This window comes from Psammomys obesus, unplaced genomic scaffold (genome assembly GCF_907164565.1).
Source record: "Psammomys obesus unplaced genomic scaffold, mPsaObe1.curated_primary_1811, whole genome shotgun sequence".
NCBI lineage: Eukaryota > Metazoa > Chordata > Mammalia > Rodentia > Muridae > Psammomys > Psammomys obesus.
This window is the reverse complement of record NW_026596040.1, coordinates 12802685-12827381: the sequence shown is the minus strand read 5'-3', so window position 1 is coordinate 12827381 and position 24697 is coordinate 12802685. Positions and strand designations below refer to the sequence as shown.

At 38.3% G+C, this 24697-nt stretch overlaps 1 protein-coding gene across 1 annotated transcript in view; it reads right to left on the bottom strand.

The window, feature by feature from the left end:
* Positions 1-781: 781 nt before the first annotated feature.
* Prr16 (proline rich 16) overlaps positions 782-24697 on the bottom strand; it is a 203696-nt gene continuing 179780 nt past the window's right edge. Inside the window, exon 2 of the mRNA XM_055622933.1 lies at positions 782-2144. Coding sequence (XP_055478908.1) covers positions 1386-2144 — 759 coding nt within the window. The 3' untranslated portion in view covers positions 782-1385. The remainder of the gene's footprint in view (positions 2145-24697) is intronic.

Sequence of the window (24697 nt, the reverse complement as noted above, 5' to 3'; positions counted from 1 at the left end):
TAAAGTTTTAAAATCAGAAGGATAATATTTGAAAAGGTCACTATACTTTTCAGATCAATCACATAATAAACTAATTCTCACCAACACTCTGCCTTCCACTGTTACATCTTAAAAGACATCCCTCCAGGCACTTTATCTCAAAATCATTTCAGGTGAGATAAATAATTTTTAGCTCCAAGGCAAAAATCACATCAGTCCAAATCCGTACAACTGATAACTGTTGACTCCTGAATTTGTAAGTTTCTTAGATTGCAAATATCACCCAGGACTTGGATTTAATGGGTAGAAAGAAAATATTCTCATATGAAACATGAAAAAAAAGAAATAAAACAAATCCCTGACATCCTTGAACTCAGAACATACAAAGAGAAAGGCCATTGCTGAACAACCCTGTGGCCAGCGACATCTCCACCTTCCCTGCTACGAATGTGTGTTCTTCCGTGGAAACTGAGCTTGCTCAGGTAGACAGAAGGCAAAAATTTCAACCTTTCAATGGCCTTATCTACAATGTGTCCAGTGAGAAGGCTTAGCAATGGTTCTAGAAGTACCATAATGGAGACATACAATATAAAAATATTGGAAGGATATACTTACCGCATCGATTATGATATTTAATTTAGAAATTGTGGTATCCAATTTATCCAAGTGTCATCTTGTTCAAACTCTTGAGACTTGCTTCCCATTTCATTGAATATTAACATGGGGTTAAAGTAACCTCTACTTCATTTTAATTCTCAGGAACATTAGGCTTTCTCATTATTTACTATTATTTATTGACATATTTCCAAAGCTCAAAATATTTTATTACACGTATATTTGAACACATGATTCATAATTGTATAGTATAGAAAATAAACTTTTTGGTATTGTTCTCAGCATTTCATGATGCAAAACTATTGACAAACATCTTTAGAAAAATAATAAAATAGTCCTTCAGTATTAAAATTCTTATTAAAAAGCATTAGATCAAAGGGAGGATTATGACATCATCAATGCATAGATGAGTTAGGCATGAATGAAATGAACTGCCCTGACTTTATCAACCAACCAAAATATTTGAGATCCTCTCGCATAGTAAATCAAAATACTTGGAATCTGAAGGTCACAGTTTTTCACAGGTCAATCGCAAAAAATAAAAATAAAATGCATTCAGACTTTCTCGTTATTCTGAAGTTTCTGATGATGGAACATGGAAAAGAATGTACATCCGGGACAGACGCATCGCTCTGCATACTTACCAGGCGGTTTTTATGCCATTTTGTTGAATGCAGATTAATATATTTGGGCTTTTTATTGCTTGAGTAGAAAGTGCTCGTTACGTATGATTTTGCGTTTATCGTATAGAAAACTAAAAACAAACAGAAAGTTGTCTTGAACGGCAGACGTTACACTGTGGTGGTGGTGGATTTCCTCAGGATGGTCTTTTGTGGTTTCGGTGCAGTGGGGGCAGGCACAGGTGCAGGGGTGGGAGGGGGGAAGCTGGTACTGTGGCTTAGGCCCAGTCCCCCATTTTCTAACGGGAAAGAGGGGAGATGAGGAGGAGGAGGAGGGAGTGGAGGGCCTTGGTGAGGGCTCTTTCCAGGCGGATGAACTGGCTCACTGTGTAACTGGACCTCCCTGTTCTTCATGTTATGCCGAGTCTCACAGTCAGGACAGTAGCCATGGTATTGGACTTTTTCACTGAACCGCACTCTTTCCCGAGGCCCTGCCTGCGGACTCCTGTCCTTCTCAGGTCTGTGCATCAGAGATGGCAATGGAGCCTTGTCCAGGTTACTGCTGGGTATGCAGCAGATGTCTCCATTTGGAATTTTGTTCGGCCTACCCGCTAAGCCTCCATTCCGGAGCAGAGTGCCGTTGGTCTTTACAGGGTTGGCGGTAGGCACCACCCTTTGAGGCTCTTCACACCTCACAGGTGTCAACCTTGGTGGAGGCGGTGGAGGGTTTGGCTTTCTCAGGACTGTGAGGATAGCGGATGGGTGTGCCGGAGGTTTAATGAGCGGGGCATTGGCCTGTTCTTTGATCTTCTCTATGCTGGAAGCCGTTGTGCTGCTGGAGCTGCTGTTCAGAGTGTCCGTTTTGGAGCTGTCAGTCATCTCATCCTCCAGCTGCAGGTCAGAGGTCAGGGTATCAATCTGGTCAACCACCTGGTGAAAAGGACAAGGCAATTGTGTTGAAGAGCAACCGGAAGGAAATACATAGGAAGCAATGCTTTTCTTGCCGGCTGTGAGTTTTGCAGAAGCCCTAACTGACCCTGAACTGGTAACTCCGTTCCTACCTAAAGATGTTAGCCGATGAATGCAGAGAAGTCGACCAACACACATACTACCAACAGTTTGGCATCGTACTCCCGTAAGCCTAGAAACTAATATGCTACTTACTCTTCGTGGCTCTGCTACCACCACCAGAGGCAGAATTCAGATGCAAAAATATAACCAAGATTTAAAAATTAAAAGGTGAAACTTTACATCTGCCTAGTGTTTAAAAAGTTACAAAGCATCACTTCCATGTTGAAAAATTTTCTGAACAATTTGGATAATGGCTGCACTTTTACTAATGTGACTGTCCTTTGTTGGCCTCAGGGGTGGTTTGAAGAGGCTCACTGGGAATGGCCCTATTAGGAGGTTTGGCCTTTTGGAGTAGGTATAGCTTGGTTGGAGGAAGTGTCACACTAAGTGTGGGCTTTGAGGTCTCAAATGCACAAACCATGCCCAGAGCCTCTCTCTCCCTCTCCCTCTCTCTCTCTCTCTCTCTCCCTGCTGCCTGCAGATCCGGATGTGTTCTCAGATGCCTCTCCAGTACCATGTCTGCCTGTGTGCTGCAATGTTTCCCAACATGATGAGAATGAACTAAACCACTGAACTGTAAGCCAGCTCCAATGTTAAATTGTTTTTGTTTGTTCATTTGTTTGATTTTTATTAGAGTTGCTAGATCATGGTGTCCCTTAAGCAATAGAAACCCTAAGTAAGACAGCCCCCAAAACATGTTGAGGACAGCTAAATGAGGCCCAGTATAAAATTGTAAGATTACTTAAAACATTTTGTGGGGTTTTTTTGTGACTTGTTTTTGTTACTCCATCATATAGCTCTTGAATATGAACTTTGTAGATGATGATTTTGTCTTGATTCAAAAGGTTCTAGCCTAAACATAAAAGGTTCTTACTGCACTTGCAAATCTAAACAATCCCCAGACCTTTAGCTCCAAATATTTTCTCTTTCATTTTCTTTAATCAAGTCTTTTATGCCTTCTTTTAAACTGTCATAATGCCAATTTGCTTGCTGCCACAGAACAGTTGTACATTGTAATATTTTTTTTTTTATGAAAGGCACTCCCCTTGGTCAATTCAGTGTCCACAAATCTAAAAAGAAAATTCATGAGTTCAGGAGTCAATCCTTAAATAAGAGTTTCCACTCTTCCTGTGAATCTGCCATACTAATTTATTAAATAGTCCCAAAGAATTGCATTTTTTAATTCAAAGCATTCACATAATTTTGAAATACATTTTGAGTAGCAACATGAGTATTGAAATATTATTTTGGGGGCTGGAGAGTGGCTCAGCAGTTAAGAGCACTGGCAGCTTTCTGAGAGAATCCAACCTCAATTCCTAGCAGCCATATGGCAGCTCACAACCGTCTAGAGCTTCAGACAGAGGGAATCCAACACCCTCACATAATCATACATGCAGGCAAACACCAGTGCATATAAAAACAAAAAAATCTTTTTTTCATTATCATTATTATTATTTATTACAATTTATTTACTTTGTAGCCCATCTGTAGCCCCCTCCCTCATCTTCTCCCAGTCCCACCCTCTCTCACTCTCTCACTCTTCCTCTCCATGTCCCTACCCTAGTCCACTGATAGGGGAGGTCCTCCTCTTCTCTCTGACCCTAGCCTATCAGGTCTTATCAAAACTGTCTAGATCCTCTTCACATGGACCTTGCATATCAGTCACCAAAGAGGAATTTGATTGTTTTTCCCTATCATATTATAAGTAGTGAGAGTAGTGACAGGACACATGAATTATCAGTTAAATGTCTTGAGGATTGTCTCTTTAGATCAAATGTGAGCAAAAGCATTCATTTGATATGAATTTAGAACTTGATCAGTTACTCTGAGAGAAATATGGTTACTGACATGTTCTCTAGTTCTTAGTCACATATATAGAAATTGCAGTTATGAGATGGCTAGTAGATACAAGAGAAAAGGAAACCATCTTGGCTCACTGCACTGTGTTCCATTTCCCCTGGGGAGGTTTGGGATGTAAAGTGAGTAAATAAATAAACAATTTAAAAAGGAATAAAAAAAATCCACAGCAAAGCAAAAAAAAAAAAATCTATTATGAAAAACATGAAGCTGGGAAAAATTATTGCCTCAAACCTGAAGTTTTGATTATTTCTGGCTGCTCTCTATCATTATGTTCTCATTTCCTGTATGTCTATTAATGCAGATAATAAAATGCAGAAACCAACACTGTTCTCACAGAGCAAGGAACCTTGTGGAATCGCCTGACATCAATGAGGTCTTAGATATCCTAGACAAAAACAGTAAGACCGTGACTTCCAAGTGCTCCTCGGCATGTTAGATGTTCCAAAGGGACCGCGATAGTGTGGGTGCAGCCCTCCTGAGACTTGAGACAGAGCTAATTGGCAGAAGAGCAACGGTTCAAGCATGCTTTCAGAAAGAGCTTGAAAAGATCCTCTGGTGAAGAGGACTCCCGAATATGGGAGCGCTAATGGAGACCTTGATGCTAAAGGACAGCATGGAAAAGGAGGTGGAGAGTGAGCTGGCAGCCACACTGTGAGATTGCTGCAAGAAAGCTCCACAGGTTTAAAATCAACTCCAGCCGTGAGAAAAGCAGGATTCAAAGGGACAGTGTGCTAATGTCTGTCTTTGTAAAAGAAGTGCATTCTAGTTAAATTACGTAGAGCTTCAAACCGAAAAACAGAGATCCTTTCTTAACATACCTATAGGACATGGAAAAAGGATAAGAGATCTAGGGCAACAAAAAGGCATTAAGTACTATAAACCATCAAAAATTAGGCAAATATGGCATGAAAGGACTAATTGTGGGGAGCATGAGACTAAGTAAGAACGAAAAATGGAAGAAGAGATGGCAATCAAAAATAACTATAAGAAAAATACAACATAATTTGAATAAAAATATAATGAACCCTATTATTTTGAACACTAAATTTAATAAATTAAAATAGGCAAATATCAGCTATTTACACAAATTATAAATACCTCGAGACAATTTAGAAGTGCACATCATGTTGAATGAAAACAATTGTGATTTTATTATAGTTTAATTTTATGTTAAACTGAGAGAAATGAATGTTTTTTCTTTAATGAAGAGTGGGAGTACACTGATACGATAAGACTGGTGATATACAAACGTGTACTAATAGCATACTCAAGTGTTTCATAAAGAAAGAAACATCATGGCCTCCATACAAAATTAGGTAAATGAATGAAACATTTCAAAAACTCAAGTCTTCCGTGAAGAAATATCACAGCCTCGGTGCAGACTTAGATAAATAAATGAATGAAACAATTCCAAGTCCATATTCATATGGAACATCCACATACATAAAAAATGGTTGAGAGAAGCAAGTAATTTACATAAGACGCACACCCAATTTAGTAAGACTATAAAGATCCCCAGTCTTAATAGAAATTGAGGAACTACATAATAAGGAAAACGATACAGAATTTAATGTCAGGGAAGATACAGTTTCATAATGTAAATTGTTGGTTGTGATTTGAGTAAGTGGGAAATTTGTACATTGCTGACACACACAATCAGTTTACAGGACTGTTATCAATATCTGACAAACTAGGGAAGGCACAGACCCTTGCTACAGTTCTTTTATGAACTACAGACTGCTTCAGGAAAACTGACAGATGTTTATAGTTATGGAAGCCCATAACAGTTTTCCTTGCAGGCTTATTGTTAGATTCTTTTGACTTGTTACATAGTTCAAAATATAAACAAAAGCAAGTAAATATATTAATGAAAAAAAACTAGAGAAAAACTACATATCCTTTAGGAAGTGACTGATTACATAAATACAGTGTGGAACAAATGGATTCACAAAGGGAAAAGCTAGCAAGATTGCAAAAAGACAATTTCTCTTTGTAAGGCTCCATGAAAAAGGAATGTCATGATAACAAAAGAGACTAGATGCTAAGAAAGAGCAAAAGACCTCTGGGAAGTAATATAAAAGTCATAGAGAAGTCAGAGCGATGTAGCTCACATAAGCATGATGTTCTGAGTTCAATCCCCCCAAAACCCATCCACATAAAAAGCTCTGGCCACCTAGTCTTGCTGAATTCTTTGAGAGATAAGCTAGGGTCAGATGGAAGGGGAGGAGGACCTCCCCCTATCAGTGGATTTAGAGAGGAGCATGGGAGGAAATGAGGGAGGAAGGGTGGGATTGGGAGGGAATGAGGAAGGGTGCTACAGCTGAGATACAAAATAAATAAAATGTAATTAATGTAAAAAAATTAATTAAAAAAGGTTAAAAAGATACTATCTCAAGGAATAAGAGAAACAGTGTTTGAGGAGACATCTGGCATTAACCTTTGGCCTCCACACCTAGGTATGTGTATCCATACATGAACATCTATGCACACAAAAACACACCAGTGATGGGGAATCTAAACAGTGCTGAGAATCCCAAAGGTAACAAACATGAAGTCCTCTCACGATTTAGCACTACAGAAAGTCAGTTCACAAATTTAAAGCAATGCCTTTTCTAATCACCAATGAACACTCTTCACAGATCTTGAAAAAAAATCCCGTAATTTGTATGAAAACACAAACACCTCTAATTATCCAAGGCAGTGATAGTTGTACAAAACACCTTATTACAGAGCACACTGCAGAGTTGTGGCTAAGCACACAGTAGCATATTGTTCCAAAGCAGACACAGAGAGAACTGGAATAGGATTATGTACCCAGAAAATAAATCTGTACATTTGTTCTTCACCAAAGACGACAAAAACATACCTTAGAGGAATACATCTTCATGAAATTGGTCTTAGGAAAGCCGAGCATTCACATGTAAAGGATTAAAAGTAGACCTTTATATCCCACTCTCTATAAATCAACTTAAAATAGATTAAAGAGTTTAATTTAATATGGCCAGAAACTCTGAAAATGGAAGTGATAAACACCTGGGAAACACTTCAAGGTATTTGCACAAGCAATAAATTCCTTGTAAAATTCTAATACCTCAGAAAATTAAATTAATAACTGACATGGGATTACCTCCAGTTTACAAAACTTCTTTGTAACAAAAAAAAAAAAATGATAATAACACTCAACAAACAGAAGAGCCAGTATATTTAACGGGAGAAATATTGACCAGTTTATTCATCTAACAGAGAATTGATATATACAGTATAAAAATAAAAAGAAGTAATAAGATCAAGTAATCCAACCAAAGGTAGAAAATCAGCAGAAAAGAGACATCTCTCTAAAAATCACAAATGGATAAGAAACACACAAAAAGGTACTGAACATCTTTTATCATTAGGAAAATAAATTAAAACTATAGTGAGATTATATCTCATTTCACTCAGAGTGGTTATTGTTGAAAACTCCAAACCAACCAGCAAACAAGTATATAAATGGCAGAGCCTTGCCCTGGTCCAAGTACCAATCAATGTTAGGAAGGATTGCTCTTCACATAATAATGCTTCACAGTAACTGTCAACCACATCCTCCACTTTCTGATAACTGCAATAAGAAACTAAGGAAAGGGCATGGGGGGAAAGTGGGAGGGTGGGTGGAACTGGGTGCTGCAGTAGAGATACAAAGTGAGTAAATTGTAATAAATAAATATATAAATAAAATTAGTTTAAAAAAGAAACTGCCCCCTACAGAGACCTCCTACAGAGATTACCTAAACTAGCCAGCTTCCTTCTCCTTCAGCTGTACACAATAAGCCTGCCCCCTAGAACAGCTGTCTTATCAGTTCACCTCTGCTCAGTGGTATATAGTAAATATCCCCAATGTCTGGACTGCTAGAGAGTAGCCATCACAGCACACAGTTCACCAGCTTCTTGCTGTGTGACTCTCTCCTTTCTTCACTCCTGTTGACTAAGACAGGTCAAGTTCAAAGCCCTGAAGATGACGAAAGTAGGCACTGACTGCAAAAAAACTATATACAAGCACTTATATCAAGGAGAATGAACAATCACACTACTGGATGAAAAGGTCACAAGAAAAGGAGATAAAATGTAAAATTCTAGAACCGAATTAAAATAAAATCGCAACATGTGAGAAACTGTGGGATATAACAAAAATTGTTCTGTGAGGAAATTTTATAACTAGAGAGTCTGCATTTTAAAAATAAATCTAAAACAAATAGCAATATAATATACTTCAACATGTTAAGGAAAGAATAATAAGTAGATGGAAATTAAAAAAAAAGATCAGGGAACAAATTTATAAGATGGATACAAAGAAATAATATGTAGCGTCAGTGGAGCAAAGTGCTGGCTCTTACACAAAAATCAAGACTCTGAACATTTAGGCACCTTAACCACCAGACAATGAGAGAAGACTCAATAGCATTGGAGGTGAATAGGTAGACATACAACAGACGCGACAGATACTCAAAGGATCTTCAAGGTTTATGTGGAAAATGAATACTCCAGTAAACTGTAAATTTTAGAATAAAGGGATATGCTTCTAGACAAATAAACCATATCACAATTAAGTTAGGAATGAATAAATAATGTATTATATCAATATATTACAGGCCTCTTGATAATCACAAGACAGCAAAAAGGCATAGAAAACAGTCCACCATCCTTCATGGTAAAAGCTTTGAAGAAGCACTATTCCTAATTGTCTGAGAAAGTGTCAGATTGATTTCCAAAGTGGTTGTACAAGTTTATATTCCCACCAGAAATGGAGGAGGTTTTCCCTTTCTCCACATTCTCTCCAGTGTGTGTTGTCCTTGAGTGTTTGATCTTCGCCATTCTGATGGGTGTAAGGTGAAATTTCAGGGTTAAGGACACTTGCTCAACAATGTTCATAGCAGCTTTATTTGTAATAGCCAGAACCTGGAAACAATCCAGATGACCCTCATCTGAGGAATTGATATAGAAATTGTGGTATTTACACATGAAATTTGTGAGCATATGGTGGAATCTAGAAAAGATCATCCTGAGTGAGGTATCCCAGAAGCAGAAAGACACACATGGTATATACTCACTTATAAGTGGGTACTAGACCTATAAGATAGGATAAATATACTAAAATCTGTACACCTAAAGAAGATCAACAAGAAAGAGGACCCAGGGTAAAATGATCAATCTTCACTTAGAAAGACAAAGAAGATGGACATTGGAAGTAGGAGAAAACAAGTAACAGGACAGGAGCCTACCACAGAGGGCCTCTGACTCTACCCAGCAGTGTATCAAAGCAGATGCTGAGACTCATAACTGAACTTTGGGTAGAGTGTAGGGAATCTTATGAAAAAGGGAGAGATAAGAAGATGTGGAAAAGACAGTATCTTTATAAGGAGAGCAACAGAACCAAGAAATCTGGACCCAGGGGTCTTTTCTAAAACTGATACTCTAACCAAGGACCATGCATCGAGATAACCTAGAACCCCTGCACAGATGTAGCTCATGGAAACTCAGTCTCCAAGTGGGTTACCTAATAAGGGGAACAGGGACTGTCTCTGACATTAATTCAGTGGCTGGCTCTTTGATCACCTCCCCCTGAGGGGGGAGCATCCTTAACCAGGCCACAGAGAAAGACAATGCAGCCAGTCCTGATGAGACCTGATAGGCTAGGGTCAGATGGAAGAGGAGGAGGACCTCCCCTAGCAGTGGACTGGGGGAGAAGCAGGGAGGAGATGAAGCAGAGAGGCTGGGATTGGGAGGGAATGAAGGAGGGGGCTACAGCTGGGATTCAAAATGAATAAACTGTAATTAGCATAAAAATAAAAATTTAAATTAAAAAAAAGCTCTGAAGAAATGAGGAACATTAAGTGCATTGCTCAAATAATAAAGCTACAAATGGGAAACCTCCAGCCAACATTATACAACAAGGGAAAGCCTCAAAACATTTTCACTGATATCAGGTATGAGACAAGAAAAATTAAAGCAAATTAAAAATAGACTGAGAAATCAGAATCGCTATCGCTAAGAAAACAAAGAATAGATGCCAGTGAGGTTGTGAACAAAGGAAACTTTCATAAACTCCTTGAGGGAACAAAAACTGGTCTAGTCACTATGTAAATCAGTATGAAGTTAAAAACTAAAAATAGAAATACCATATGCTGCAGCTATACCACTCCTGGATGTATTTTTATAGGATTCTGAGTCAACAAGCCAAAGAGATATTACATAGCCTTGCTTATCATGGAGGTCTTTGCATTGCTCAGGTTATGGGGTCAGCCTTGATGTCTACCAAAAGTTTAATGATAAAGAAAATATGTTCTATATTTTCTATGTTCAACATAGATTCTTATTTAGTCATACCAGAGAACAGAATCATGTTCTTTGATAAAACATGTATGTGAGAGGGTATCACTCCATTAAGCAAAATAAGTCAGATTCACAAAGATAAATGTGTCTTTCACTTCATTTGCAAATATTTGTGCACAGATACATACATGTGTGTGTATATATATATATATATATATATATATATATATATATATATACAAATGATATAAAATTAAGGAGGCCAGGAGAAGAATAGATGTTAATGGGAGAGTAAGGGAATAAAGTCAAAGAATGAGAGAATATGGGTGATAAATAGTCTCAAAGTATATGATAAAACAGAAAGAAATCACTCCTATAAAATATGTCACCAGGTAAATTGTATCAATAAAAAGGAAAAGATACTTTGTATATGCTACTTGTAGAACTATTAAACTTCAAGGACCAAAATAAAGTCTTAATGGAAGTCATTAAAGTACAATATAGTAAAAATAGATAAACCCAAAATAGAAAATTTAGGAATTTACTTTCTACCCAATGTGCCCCATTCCTGAAGTAAATGGAAGGCTTGTGTACTGAAACTTTTTTCTTTATTATTATTATTATTATTATTATTATTATTATTATTACAATTTATATACTTTGTGTCTCAGCTGTAGGCCCCTCCCTATCTCCTCCCAGTACCATCCTCCCTCCTAGTCCCCCTCCATGTCTCTCTCTTTTTATGAGCGTCCCTCAGGATAACTTTTTATTTTGCCTGTCACAGTGCAGTAACTTCACACTGAGATATTAAATAACAGTTTACTTAGCAAAGGAATGGAATAGGCACTCAGGCTTATGCGACTTCTTGCCTTGATTTCCACCCATGCCTTGCTTCCGGTGTTTTTGTCTCATCTTTAAGGGCATCAGACCTCACTAATCCCATATGGCTCAGGAAGACCAATGTGGACAAGAAAGAGAAGGAAGTTGGAGGCTTGATGAGACAGGGGAACTCTTTCCCTGTTCACTGAAGCCCATCCTTGCCCTAAAGCTTCTGATGAAGATAGTTCCAGTCCCCCTCCTGAAAGACTGAGAGACCTAAAAATGAATTTGTCTTTGAACATAACTCTAAATGGATCCATATTTTTTCCTGAATGCCTCTCACCTTAGCTAATTAAAGTCATGTAACATGAGGCTGGTTATCTTAAAACTTCAATTTGTATGAATCTTTCTCTGGGGTCACTTATCAATGGTTCTCAACTAAGAGAATTTGGACTACAAATTCATAAATGTAAATGAGGAGTTCATCTCAAGTTGAGTCTCTTACACAATTTATCCATTCTAAAATGTTTAGCATTATTGTATAAAAACAGCTACCTTAAAATGTTAATGTCTGTAGTAGAAACCTAAAGAGAAAAATGAATATGAGCCAAAGAAAGTATTATTAAACAAAGCATAGGTGAGAATATGAATTTTGATGTGCCGTCAGCCCAAATACTGCTGCTGCTGCTGAACCCACATGCTGACTGACACAGCACTTTGCTCATCCTGGGGCTGGTGGAATGTAAGCCTGAAAAGGAAGAAGCAGGAAGAAGGCAGCCTTGAGTGCCCCGATCACTATAAGGAGAGCTAATCTGCCTGCCATTAAGAGTCATAACTCACACGCTCCATTTCTATCTCTTTGTCCAAATGATCTACTGCGGGGGTTAAAGTAAATAGTTCTTCATCACAACTTTGTATTTTGCTGCTAGATGACAGCATGTTTGAGAAAGGGCTCGAGAATTTGTATGCATGAATAAACCCTGTAATTATAGTGTGAGTGGTCAAATCACACTAAATTGTACTTATCTCAGAAAATGTAGCAAGTGGAAACATTTAATTTATTCCACAATTTGGCCTAGCTTTTAAATTTATTTATGTGGATGGATCTATAAAACATTTAAAAGGCAAGAGTGACTTGATCCCCTCTCTCATAGTCTCTGAAAAATCTCAATTATGAGCATGGGAAAGATGCTGAAGTGGCTTGAAAAGACAACTAGACTAGCCTTGGAACACAAAGCTAACTTCAGACTTCTAGAGCAAGCAGTATTTTGCTAACAGTTTTATTAGTCAGCAAGGCCAATCAGTCACAGAGGTATTTCCACAGAGATATGTCTTTGTTGTCCACACCAACAGAGAGTGTCTCTTTCACACTGTAAAACACTTCAAATTTCATAGTAATATAATTATGTTAAATGCCTCTTACCTATCCTTTTCCTCACTGCTTACACTTGACAGAGCATGTCATGTACATAATGAAACCCATTCAAGGTAAAAATATATACATTTAGAAATATGGTCTTGTGATGTGATCTTAGCTTGTCTGGAACTCACCGTATAGTCCACGGTGGCCTCAAACTCACAGAGATTCAGAGTTGTCTCAATCTTCAGAGTGCCAGTATTAAAGGCATGCACCACTGCACCAAACTTCATACATTGTATTTTGATCACATTCAATTCCTACTCCTCCTCTAACTCCTTTTAAATTCATTCCTGTTTTCCTACCTCTGAGGCTTTGTGTTTTCTTTTAGAATAGTTTTTAATAATAATCTATAGAATCTAATTTGCAGTATCCATATGCTGATCAGGCTGTGGGTTTGGTTAACTTACCAGGGGCCACATGGATAAAGCAAACTGACTTTCATTCCTAGAACACCATCTTCTGTTCACAGCACCACTTCAGGTGGGGGCTCAAGAGTTTCACCCTCCATGCAGGAATGTTTCTGCTCTTGCGCTTGTGCAAGCAACCACGGTTTCTACAGTTCATCAGAACACTCACCTTTTCATGTCCGGAAGTACCCCAGCTCTGACTCTTAGGATCTTTCTCCTCTTTCTTTCACAAGTGGAACCTTGAGGTCTGCGATGGCTAATCTTGGTTGTCAGTTTCACTGCATCTGTACCCAAGTAAGACTCAAGGTGCTGGGCACTCATGTCAGTGAGTTTTGTTGAAAAGATTGTTGAAGGAGGAACACCTACTCTAAAGGTGGGTTGTGTTTTCTGGCGGAAGCTGAGATAAAAGGACATTAAGTAAGGAATATTTACTGCTTGTCTGTTGCTCTCAGTTCACTGACAAGTTCACCTGTCTTGTTCCTGTGACATTTCTTTACTCAAATGAAAACTAATGTCTTCAGGATTCCAACACTGAAGACTAGAAGCTCCACCACGTTGGAACTACTGAGGCATTCAGCCCTATTACAAGATTTTACAACTACAGGATTTTCGGCCTTGCCAGTGTGAGCCAGCTATTGTAGGAGTACCTGAGGTGCTGCTGGCAAGTCATTCTAATGAATTCCCTTTTTAATATATACATGTATTTCACCAGCTCTGTTCCTTTAGAGAACCCAGACTAACACAGGGAGGAAAGTAATATAGAAGTTCCTTTGTGACTGAGCACTCCAACGGCACATCCTCTGCACTTTGACCAACCGTGAGTTTCTGCATTAATTTTTAAAACCTTGGTATCTATCAGTTCCAGTCAGAATTGATTCAGCTCCATTCCAGGGAAGACGTTTTGGGATCACATCCAGTTTACTGTCTGGCACTGTTCACGATGGTACTTGTGATATTCAGCCAACCAGCCCTGTGAGCTAAGGAGTTCTTTTCGGCCTTCTGTGAGGGGAAAAGGCTACATTCTTCCTTTGAGGAGCCACTCTCAATCTTTTTTAAATTAAATTTTTATTTTTATATTAATTACAATTTATTCACGTTGTATCCCAGCTATAGTTCCCTCCCAATCCCACCCTCCCTCATCTCCTTCCATTCCCCACTGATAGGGGAGATCCTCCTCCACTTCCATCTGACCCTACTCTATCAGGTCTCTTCAGGACTGGCAGCAATGAACTCCTCTGTAGCCTGACAAGGCTGCTCCCCACTTTGGGATGTGGGAGTGGTCAAAGAGCCCACCACTGAGTTCATGTCAGAGACAATCCTTGTTCTCCTTACTAGAGAAACCCACTTGTATACTGAGTTGCCATGGGCTACATCTGAACATGGGTTCTAAGTTAATAGCCATGCATGGTCCTTGGTTGGAGAATCAGTCTCAGAAAAGACCCCTGTGCCCAGATATTTTGGCTCTGTTGATCTCCTTATGGAGCTCCTGTCCTCTTCAGGTCCCAATATCTCTCCCTTCTTTCATATGATTCCCTGCACTCTGCCCAAATTTTGGTTAAGAATCTCAGCAGCTGCTTTGATACACTGCTGGGTAGAGTCAGAGACCCTCTGTGGTAGACTCCTGTCTTGTTCCCTGTTGTCTCCTTCTTCCAATATCCATCCCATTTGTCTTTGTCTTTCTGAGTGAGGACTGATCATCTTACCCAGGGACCTCCTTCTTGCTTAGCTTCTTCAGGTGTACACATTTTAGTATATTTATCCTATATTATAGGTCTAGTATCACTTATAAGTAAATATATACTGTGTGTGTCTTCCTGCTGCTGAGATACCTCTCTCAGGATGATCTTTTCTAGATCTCACCATTTAGCTGAAAATTTCATGATTTCCTTGTTTTTAGTTACTGAGTAGTATTCTGGAGATATCTCCATCATTGATCTTAAGCTGTACTACAGAGCAATAGTTATAAAAACTGTATTGTATTGGCATAGAAACAGAATGGTGGATCAATGGAACAAAACAGAAGACCCAGAAATAAATACACACACACACAAATACTGGATGTTTGACAAAGAAGCCAAAACCATACAATGGACAAAAAGACAGCATCGTCAACAAATGGTGCTGGTCTAACTGGATGTCTGCATGCAGAAAAATGCAAATAGATCAATATTTATCACTCTGTACAAAACTGAAGTCCAAGTAGATCAAAGACCTCAACATAAAACCAGACACACTAAACCAGTTAAGAGGAAAAAGTGGGGAAGAGCCTAGAACTCATTGGCACAGGAGACAACTTCCTGAACAGAACACCAACAGCACAGGCTCTAAGGTCAACAATCAGTAAGTGGGACCTCATGAAACTGAAAAGCTTCTGCAAAACAAAGGACACTGTCGTCAGAACAAAACAACAGCCTAAGACTGGGAAAGGATCTTCACCAACCCTATAGCTGACAGAGGGCTAATATCCAGAATATATTAAGAACTACAGAAGTTAAACAGCAACAAATCGAGTAATTCAATTAAAAAATAGGGAACAGAGCTAAACAGAGAATTCTCTGTAGAAGAATATAGAATGCAGAGAAACACTTAAAGAAATGCTCAACGCCCATAAGGGAAATGAAAATCAAAATGACCTGAAATTTCACCTTACACTCATCAGAATGGCTAAGATCTAGAACTCAACTGGCAACACATGCTGGAGATGTTGTGGAGAAAGGGGAACCGTCCTCCACTGCTGGTGGGAATGTAAACTTGTACAACCACTTGGAAATCTATCTGGCACTTTCTCAGACAATTAGGAATAGTGCTTCCTCAAGATCCAGCTACATCACTCCTAGGTATATACCCAAAATATGCTCAAGTACATGACAAAGACATTTGTTCAACCATGTTCATAGCAGCTTTATTCATAATAACCAGAACCTGGAAACACACACACACACACAAATTAAAAGGCATTAAGTAGTACTTTCCATTGCTTTTTTCTCTTTTTTAATTTTAATTTATGTTAATTACACTTAATTCACTTTGTATCCCCCTGTAACCTCCTCTCTCCTCCTCTCCCAATCCCACCCCTCCCCCTTCTCCATGAATGCCCCTTCCCAAGTCCACTGATAAGGGAGGTCTTCTTCTCTTTCCTTCTGATACTAGTCTATCTGGTCTTATCAGGACTGACTGCATTGTCTTCCTCTGTGGCCTAGTAAGGCTGTTCCTCCCTCAGGAGGAGGCAATCAAAGAGCAGGCCAATCAGTTCATGTCAGAGACAGTCTCTGTCCCCATTACTATGTAACCCACTTGGATACTGAACTGCCATAGGCTACATCTGTGTAGGGGTCTAAGATATTTCCAGCAATGGTCTTTGGTTGGAGTATCAGTCTCAGAAAAGACCCCTAGGTCCAGATTTTTTGGTTCAGTTGCTCTCCTTGTGGAGCTCCTGTCCTCTCCAGGTCTTACTATTACCCACTTCTTTCATAAGAGTTTCTGCACTCTGCCCAACAATTGGTCATAAGTCTCAGCATCTGTTTTGATACCCTGCAGGGTAGAGCTTTTCAGAGGCCCTCTGTGGCAGACTCCTGTCCTGTTCCCTATTTTCTCCTTCTTCTGATGTTCATCCTCTTTGCCTTTCTGAATGGGGATTGAGCATTTTAGCCAGAATCCTCCTTGATTAGTTTCTTTAGGTGTACAGATTTTAGTAGGTTTATCGTATATTATATGTCTAATATCCACTTATGAGTGAGTATATGCCATGTGTGTCTTTCTGCTTCTGGGATACCTCACTAGGATGCTCTTTTCTAGTTCCCACCATTTACCTGCAACTTTCCTGATTTCCTTTGTTTTTATTGCTGAGTAATATTCCATTGTGTAGATGTACCTCAATTTCTGTATCCATTCCTCCACTGAGGGGCACCTGGGTTGTTTCCAACTTCTGGCTACTACAAATAAAGCTGCTACAAATATGGTTGAGCAAATGTCCTTATTGTGTATTTGAGCATCTTTTGGATATTTGCCTAGGAGTGGTATAGCTGGATCTTGAGGAAGCAGTATTTCTAATTGTCTGAGAAAGTGCCAGAATGATTTCCAGAGTGGTTGTACCAGTTTACATTCCCACCAGCAATGGAGGAGGGTTCCCATTTCTCCACAACCTCTCCAACATGTGTTGTCACTTGAGTTTTTCATCTTAACCATTCTGATGGGTGTAAGGTGAAATCTAAGGGTCATTTTGATTTGCATTTCCCTGATGACTAAGGACGTTGAACATTTTTTTAAGTGTTTTTCGGCCATTCGATATTCCTCTATTGAGAATTCTCTGTTTAGCTCTGTACTCCATTGCTTTAAGAAAAAGAACAGTTCTTTTTTTTTTTTTTTTTTTTTTTTTAAGAAAGAACTGTTTCTTATAGGATTGAGGCTACAAATAAGTGGTCTTTTGTCACCCATCTTTATTCTATGTCCTCATCATTTCTCTAGTGCTTAAATGATGATAGATGATGTTATGCTCAATACAAGAGACCACCTTGTATAAGATACTCTCTTTCTAGGCTTCATTATGCTTCAGTGTTCCTACAAACACACACACACACACACACACACACACACACACACACACACACACCTCTTTGTCTGTCTGTCTGTCTCTCTCTATGTCTCTCATCTTATGTCTTTGACCAGTTATCCATATATTATTTGCTCTTCCAAACAACCTTCCTGATCACAGTCAATTCCATTACACAGCCATAGAGCTTGTACCATTTCATGGTGTGGTGATTAAGTGATTAATGAGCCTTTATATTTTTCTTCTTGTGAAAATTCTACTGTCCTAAAAGAAAAGAAAATCCCATGCTTTTAGAGATGAAACAAGTAATATATACTGAACGCATAAATGTTAAATGAAGCAGAGAAAAATACTATAACAAAGTATGCTCGCCACAATATTTTTCTTCTCTTCTTTTTTTTTTAGTTCTGTGTACATCTATAAATTCCAGGAGAAATAGATTTGTGCTGTAAAACCATGCTTCTAGTCCTTGTAATCTCTCATTTATTTCTCTTTTTCATATATGTAGACACTAGGAGGCACATATATGTCTTTAAAACATATAATGTGTCCTGAAATAAGTCTGGAAGAAAAATATTCAAATGAAATATTAAAGTAACTTTGTATATTTATTACAACATTTAATATATTTATGATTAAAATAGTATTTACATAAAGGCAAAATGCTTCTGCAGGCAGAAGTTTGTGGTGGTTTGAATGAAGATGTGTCCCACACTCTCATGTGTTTGAATTCTTCGTCCCCAGTCAGTGAACCATTTGGGAAGGACTAGAAGGGGTGAGCTTATTGGAGATGGTGTATCATTAGGAGTGGGATTTGGGGTTTTAAAGGTCTATTCCAGGCCAGTCTCGCTCTTTCTCACTGCCTCTGCCTCTGCCTATTGATCTGGATGTAAAACTCTCAGTTACTGCTCCAGCACATCCCTGTCTGCTTGCTGTCAAGCTACCTGACATGGTAATACTGTAAACAAGCTCCCAATGAAATGCCTCCTTTTGTAAGAGTTGCCTTGGTCATGGTGTGTCTTTAGGGCAATAGAATGGTAGCTAAGGCAAGGCACATACCACCAGGCCCAACAACCCAAATTTAATTCCCCATCCCCACATGATGTGAGGAGAAAGCTGACTCCTACAAGCTCTCTTCTGTCTTCCACACATACACACATAAATATATAGATACCTAGATAGAAATGTAGATAGATGAAAAGATAAATGCAAACAGAATACTACCTTGCATTTACTTTAAAATCACCATAGAGCAATATTATTTTGCACATTATAATGAGAAAAAAATATTTGTTGAATATTTTAAAGACAAAAAAAATACTAAATTGTCAAACCACATTTTTTTTGCTTAATTACAATATTTGTAGAATATTAAATTTCTTGACAAGGCTATCAAAACTCATATTTTTCACTTCTGAAGTACATAATTGCATGGTAGAAGTAATAGAATTAGCCAAAATTTCAAGTACTATTTCTAGTAGTGTTGATATTAATAGCAGTGTTATTAGATTTGAAGGTGGAACTTTAGGATGTGGCTATAATTTGGATTTTTAATGGCTGTGTAATGATAAAATAGGGTCATTTTATGGTGTTACTTTCCTGGTTTATTAACTTTAAATGTAAGGAAAGTAGCAGGAGAAAAATATCTGGAATATTTGGACTTTGAAAGAACATGTAGAAGAAAGACTGAAAGATTACCATGAAACACACACACACACACACACACACACACACACGGAGAGAGAGAGAAGATGGATGATGAGGATGTACATGTCATGTGCATATTTGGGGATGTTTAGTTAATAAAAAAGAACATGAAGAAAAATGGACAACCACATAAAGACAAAAAGATAGATGCTAATGACAACACACAGAGGTGACCAGGGATTTGAAGGGTTTGGCCTCTGACTTAGGTAACAGGTTGACAATAAAGATGAATGCACATGCATAAGCGGTGCGTGCATCTAGGATTTTGCAGAACCTGAAGGACGTGAAAAGAAGTTCTATACAGCATGTTATTAAAGATGTGATAAGCAATCACTATGAAAATAATGGAAAATGGTGCTAATAGGAAGGATCTGTTGCATTATTTTTACATTAGTGAAAACATTTGAGAAGCTCTAAAGCTCATTTTTAAATATCTTTCTAAACTTGAAAGTACCTGCTTACACTCAGTTACGACGGGAGTGTGAAGGCACAGAGGGACTTCATCCTTGATTAATAAAGACATGCACGCATTGTGACATTGCTTTCTGTGCTTGAGCTCTAGCATTCTTAATGGAGAACTGGGAGTTTCATTTTAAAATAAAACTTCATGTTGAATTTAATGATCTAGAATATATGAGATGAAAGAGAAAGATGAAATTTAGAATGTGGGCTTTTATACATCATGTAGGCTTTCCAGGCATCTGTCATCACTGTCAGGGGACTCTAGATACAGTTTATAAAAATAAATTAAACATAATTTGAGAAACAATGAAAGGCTTCATCACAGAGAGCCAAGAACCATTTAAATCTGCTAAGGGGGTTTGAAAAATTAATCTTTCATGACTATTATTCTGTTGCTAAATCCCTGAAAGGCTTCAATATGCACATTTTTTTCTGAGTATGTAGATTTTATTGTAAAACTTATCTATATTTTGCTTTAACAAACGTGTACTAGAGATAATTATAAATGGATATGATCCACATAAGGTGATAAAAGAGGGGAAATTTAAAATATGTTTTGTAGCCCTTTTCAAATGTTAACACAGTTAATACACAAAAACTTTAAAGTATTCCTTATTTGTAAAACGCGTTACACTTTTCTCATGTGAAGTACCACAGTCCCATGCAAACTGCATCATTAGCCCAGTATTTCATGGTGCATTTTATGCTACCGAAGGCCTCCAGTTTTATGTTTCGCCTTCAACAGCTGTGTAAATGTTTCCTTTTATAATCACACTTTCAATTATTTATAAAAATTAAAGTCCCTAGTGTCCAACAAAGTAAATAACCTATTGTGCTTTACCAAAGTATCTGTTGTTTAAATTAGTTAACATATGATCATGTTGTTAGCACAGAATACAGGAATACTGTCTTATCTTTTTGAAAAAGAGTGTTTTAGGGGAAAAATGGTCTAATTTAGAAGTAATTAGGCATGACATTTAAGATAATACCTTTACTGAGATGGAAATTGTAAAAAAAATGTCATATTGAAAAATTGTAAATTGAGAATATATTTTCAATTTTCAAAACGTAATACATGGATGGTTAGACACATGATTCTGAGTGCAATTAGAGAAAGAAGAGTTATACAATATGATTAAATAGCACAGATTAGTGTTAATATCTATTCAATAGCATTTTTCTAGAAGATTCAAATTAACTAAAAATTTACACACTATCCATATCTCTACACATAGAACTAATATAAAGTAATAAGTCATATTTAAAAACTGCAGAAAGCAGAGCTGACAAACTTAAAAGATGGAAATATGAGTGTCTACTGTAAGGAAGTGATGGAAGAGCAGAACACTCAGATGGACATTGAGAACACTAGATGGGGTCTATTTTGCATCCATCTGGAAGCATTTCAAGGAAATTTAAGGTCTCATACAACTGTACACTTAGAAGCGATTGGACAGATGGAACCAAGTCATGTGTAGGAGTCAATCAAAGGGCTGCGATTCTGATACCTACAGCTTAATGGACAATGTTCAAGATGTGAGGTCACCCAGAGTCATCTTCTTTTGCTACATTTAAAAATAACACTTGTAATCTATACACCTAAAAAAGATAATCAAGAGAGCAGACATGTGGTAAGATGATCAATCCTCGTTTAGAAAGACAGATGGGATGTGCATTGAACGTATGACACGAGTCTACTGAGCGCATCTGAAAGACTCTAACTAGCAGTATTGTCAAAGCAAAGATTCATGACCAAACCTTTGGCAGAGTACAGAAAATCATAAGTAAGAAGGGGAGTTAGTCTGATGGGGAAAGGATAGGAGCTCCACAAGGACCAAATATATCTGGGCACAGGGTCTTTTCTGAAACTGACATTCAACCAAGGATCATGTATGGATATAACCTAGAACCTCCGCTCAGATGTAGCCTGTGGTAGCTCAGTAACCAATTGGTTTCCCAAAGTGAGGGGAACAAGGACTATTTCTAACAGGAACTCAATGACTGGCTCTTTGGCCTCCCCATCCCCCAAGGGAGGAGCAGTCCTGTTAGGCCACAGAGGAGGGCTTCGCAGCCAGTCCTGAAGATACCTGATAAAACAGGATCAGATGAATGGAGAGGAGGTCCCCCCTATCAGTGGACTTGGAAAGGGGCACACTAGAGATGAGGGAGGGAGGGAGGGAGGGACTGGGAGGGAATGAGGGAGCGGGACATGGCTGGGATACAGAGTTAATAAAATGTAACTGATAAGAAAAAAAATAAAATTCAAAGAAAAAAATACATTTCAAAATCAAACACCACCATCGTGTCCGTCTTCCCCAAGCAGTAAGTTAATCAGTGCATGCCTTTTGCCAGTGTGCTACTTTACATGTTGTGAACATGTGTGATTTTGTGGTTTTGCATGTGTGTGAGCTCACATATGCACGAATGTGCTCACATGTGCTTGGTACGTATTTACTTGTGTGTATATGCATGTGGAGGTTTGAAGTTGAGGCTGGAATCATCCTTGGTTACTCCTCCATGTTCGTCCTGACACAGGGTCTCCCAAACCTGACATGGCTAACCAGCTTTCTCTGGTGATCCTCCAGCTCTGCTTTCCAAGGCTTGGATTACAAGTGGACTGCCACATCCACTTTATTGCCTGAGAGTCTACTTGTTCTTTCATGATCATCTTATGCAGGAGGTTGAAACTAGCAGCCATTTTTCTCCACCGTGTGGCATAAGTGATTTATGATAGTTGAGAATTTGTGCAATTCCTGATACATCTTTCTCCTTTACATACCACTGAGAATATACTAAACAGAATTAATTTTAATCATTCAATAAATAATAATATGATAAATAATAAATTGCCATAATCATTAATTTTCAAAAGTAAACTAACTTGACTTTAATATTTACGATTAGTAAACAAAAATGAGCTTGCTGCCCATCTCAATAGATTGGAACAAACAGAGTATGAAAGCAAATTACTGAGAGACTCTTCATTATAACTGTTTGAAGGAATTGCCTAGCACGGAATGCTAACATGCTGAGAGATAGCTCAGACTCAACCATCAAAAGCAAGAGAATAATAAATCCAGTTCTTAACAGTGTATGCAGAAGACACCGCATGGAAGTGACAGGCATGTGTAGATCAGAGGCATTAGAGTTTGAGGGATGATGTCGACTTTAATGGTGCAAGTCAGAATGCCTAATTTTCTAATCTATACATAGCCCTTGCCATCTCAGCATCAAGCATATTGCCAGGATAGCTAGCCAATGAACAAAAGCTACTTAAAAGGGAAAGATGAAGACTAGAGTCCCTCGTGTCCGTGATAAAAGACCTTCAGAACCTCTGATGGTCCTCCAGGCCATCAGAACTAGGAGTCATGGCAGGAAATGCGCCCTGAAGGGGACTGGCAAGGACATTATTTTTATATCTTTTACTTGCACCTGTTCAATCTTTCCAGCCTTCCAATAACATGTATGCAATACTACTTCCATTTACAAGAGATAATGCCATGTTGAAAATTTTAGAAAATGGATGATGGAGTACACTAGAATTTTCTTTCTTAGAAACAAAAATCACATATAACAGAGAAATTTAATAGCAAAAGTACAAAGATGAAAGACGTACTCCTGGATATCTCACTTATCAAGGAAAAGTGGGCTTATCTCAGTTCAGTACAGACCCCTCAGAAAAGCGTTAGTGCGGAAACAATAGCCTGAGCATCATGAAAAATCCCAAGTATAAGCAATGAAAGATGAACTGTGAATAATCAGACTGGCAAAGAGCGGCTGATGAAAGATAACAATGCAGAGTGACAAATGCCAGTTCTGCGGCCTTGAGAGAACCACAGTTTATCATATTCCCTGCATGTGGTAGAAGCAAGACTTGGAAGGCCACATTCCCCAGTTTACAATGGATTCCTCCACTACCTGCCATATAACTTCCACATAGACCTTTAAGCTATAAAAACCTGGCAATAGGTGAAACAAGTTTATTTCCATACTGGCTCAATTACAGTTTTACATGTGACAGGAGCATGCTAAGGAAAGGCCACTCCTGGAGCTCCCATAAGTTCGTCGTAGAGCTGTTCATCTTACAAACAGAAAGGAAAACAATTGGGAAGATGACCAGATTGCTGCAACTGTAGGAAGTGAGGGGGGAAAAAAAAATAAAGAAAAGAGTGCATTGGTGGGTGAAGAGTTCAGTTTGGAAGAAAAGGCAAAAATGTTCCTGAGGGGGTTTGTGCTAGAGAAATATTAATGCTATATAAAAAGCAAAAAGAAAGGAAAACAGAAAAAGGATTGAGGAGTCAAAGAATGGTACTGAGTTTAAAAATGGCATGATTTCCAAACTAACAAATAAAATGCCAGCAGCAGAATAGAGAATAGACACGATCTGAAATTCAATTAGAGACATAAAAGAAGGCCTGAGTATAATCACTGTGACCACAGAAGAAAAACCAGAGATTTTGGAAATGCCTGCCCTTAACACTTTCAGAGCCTGGGCTAAGAGGGAAATATAATACGCATAAAGATTAAGAAAAGATCTTTCTAGGCCAATATGCTAATTTAAAATTTGTTCATTATTTGCGTCCTGCCTGAAATAGTATAGGCTGATTTTTTTTAAAGTTATGTAAAACAAGATTTGATCATAGAATTTGTGTGTATCAATGAACAAGGACCAAATTCTAGCCACGAAGTCATGACCATTGCTTATCACCTCTGCCTATTACCCTATCTCTATCTCTGCACCACAATATAGAAGATTCCAATGTTTAGGTGTAGTTTCAAGCTCAGACCAAATTTCCTGCAAACATCTGCTAGTCAGTCCATGGACATAACAGATCTGTGTGTGTGTGTGTGTGTGTGTGTGTGTGTGTGTGTGTGTGTGTGT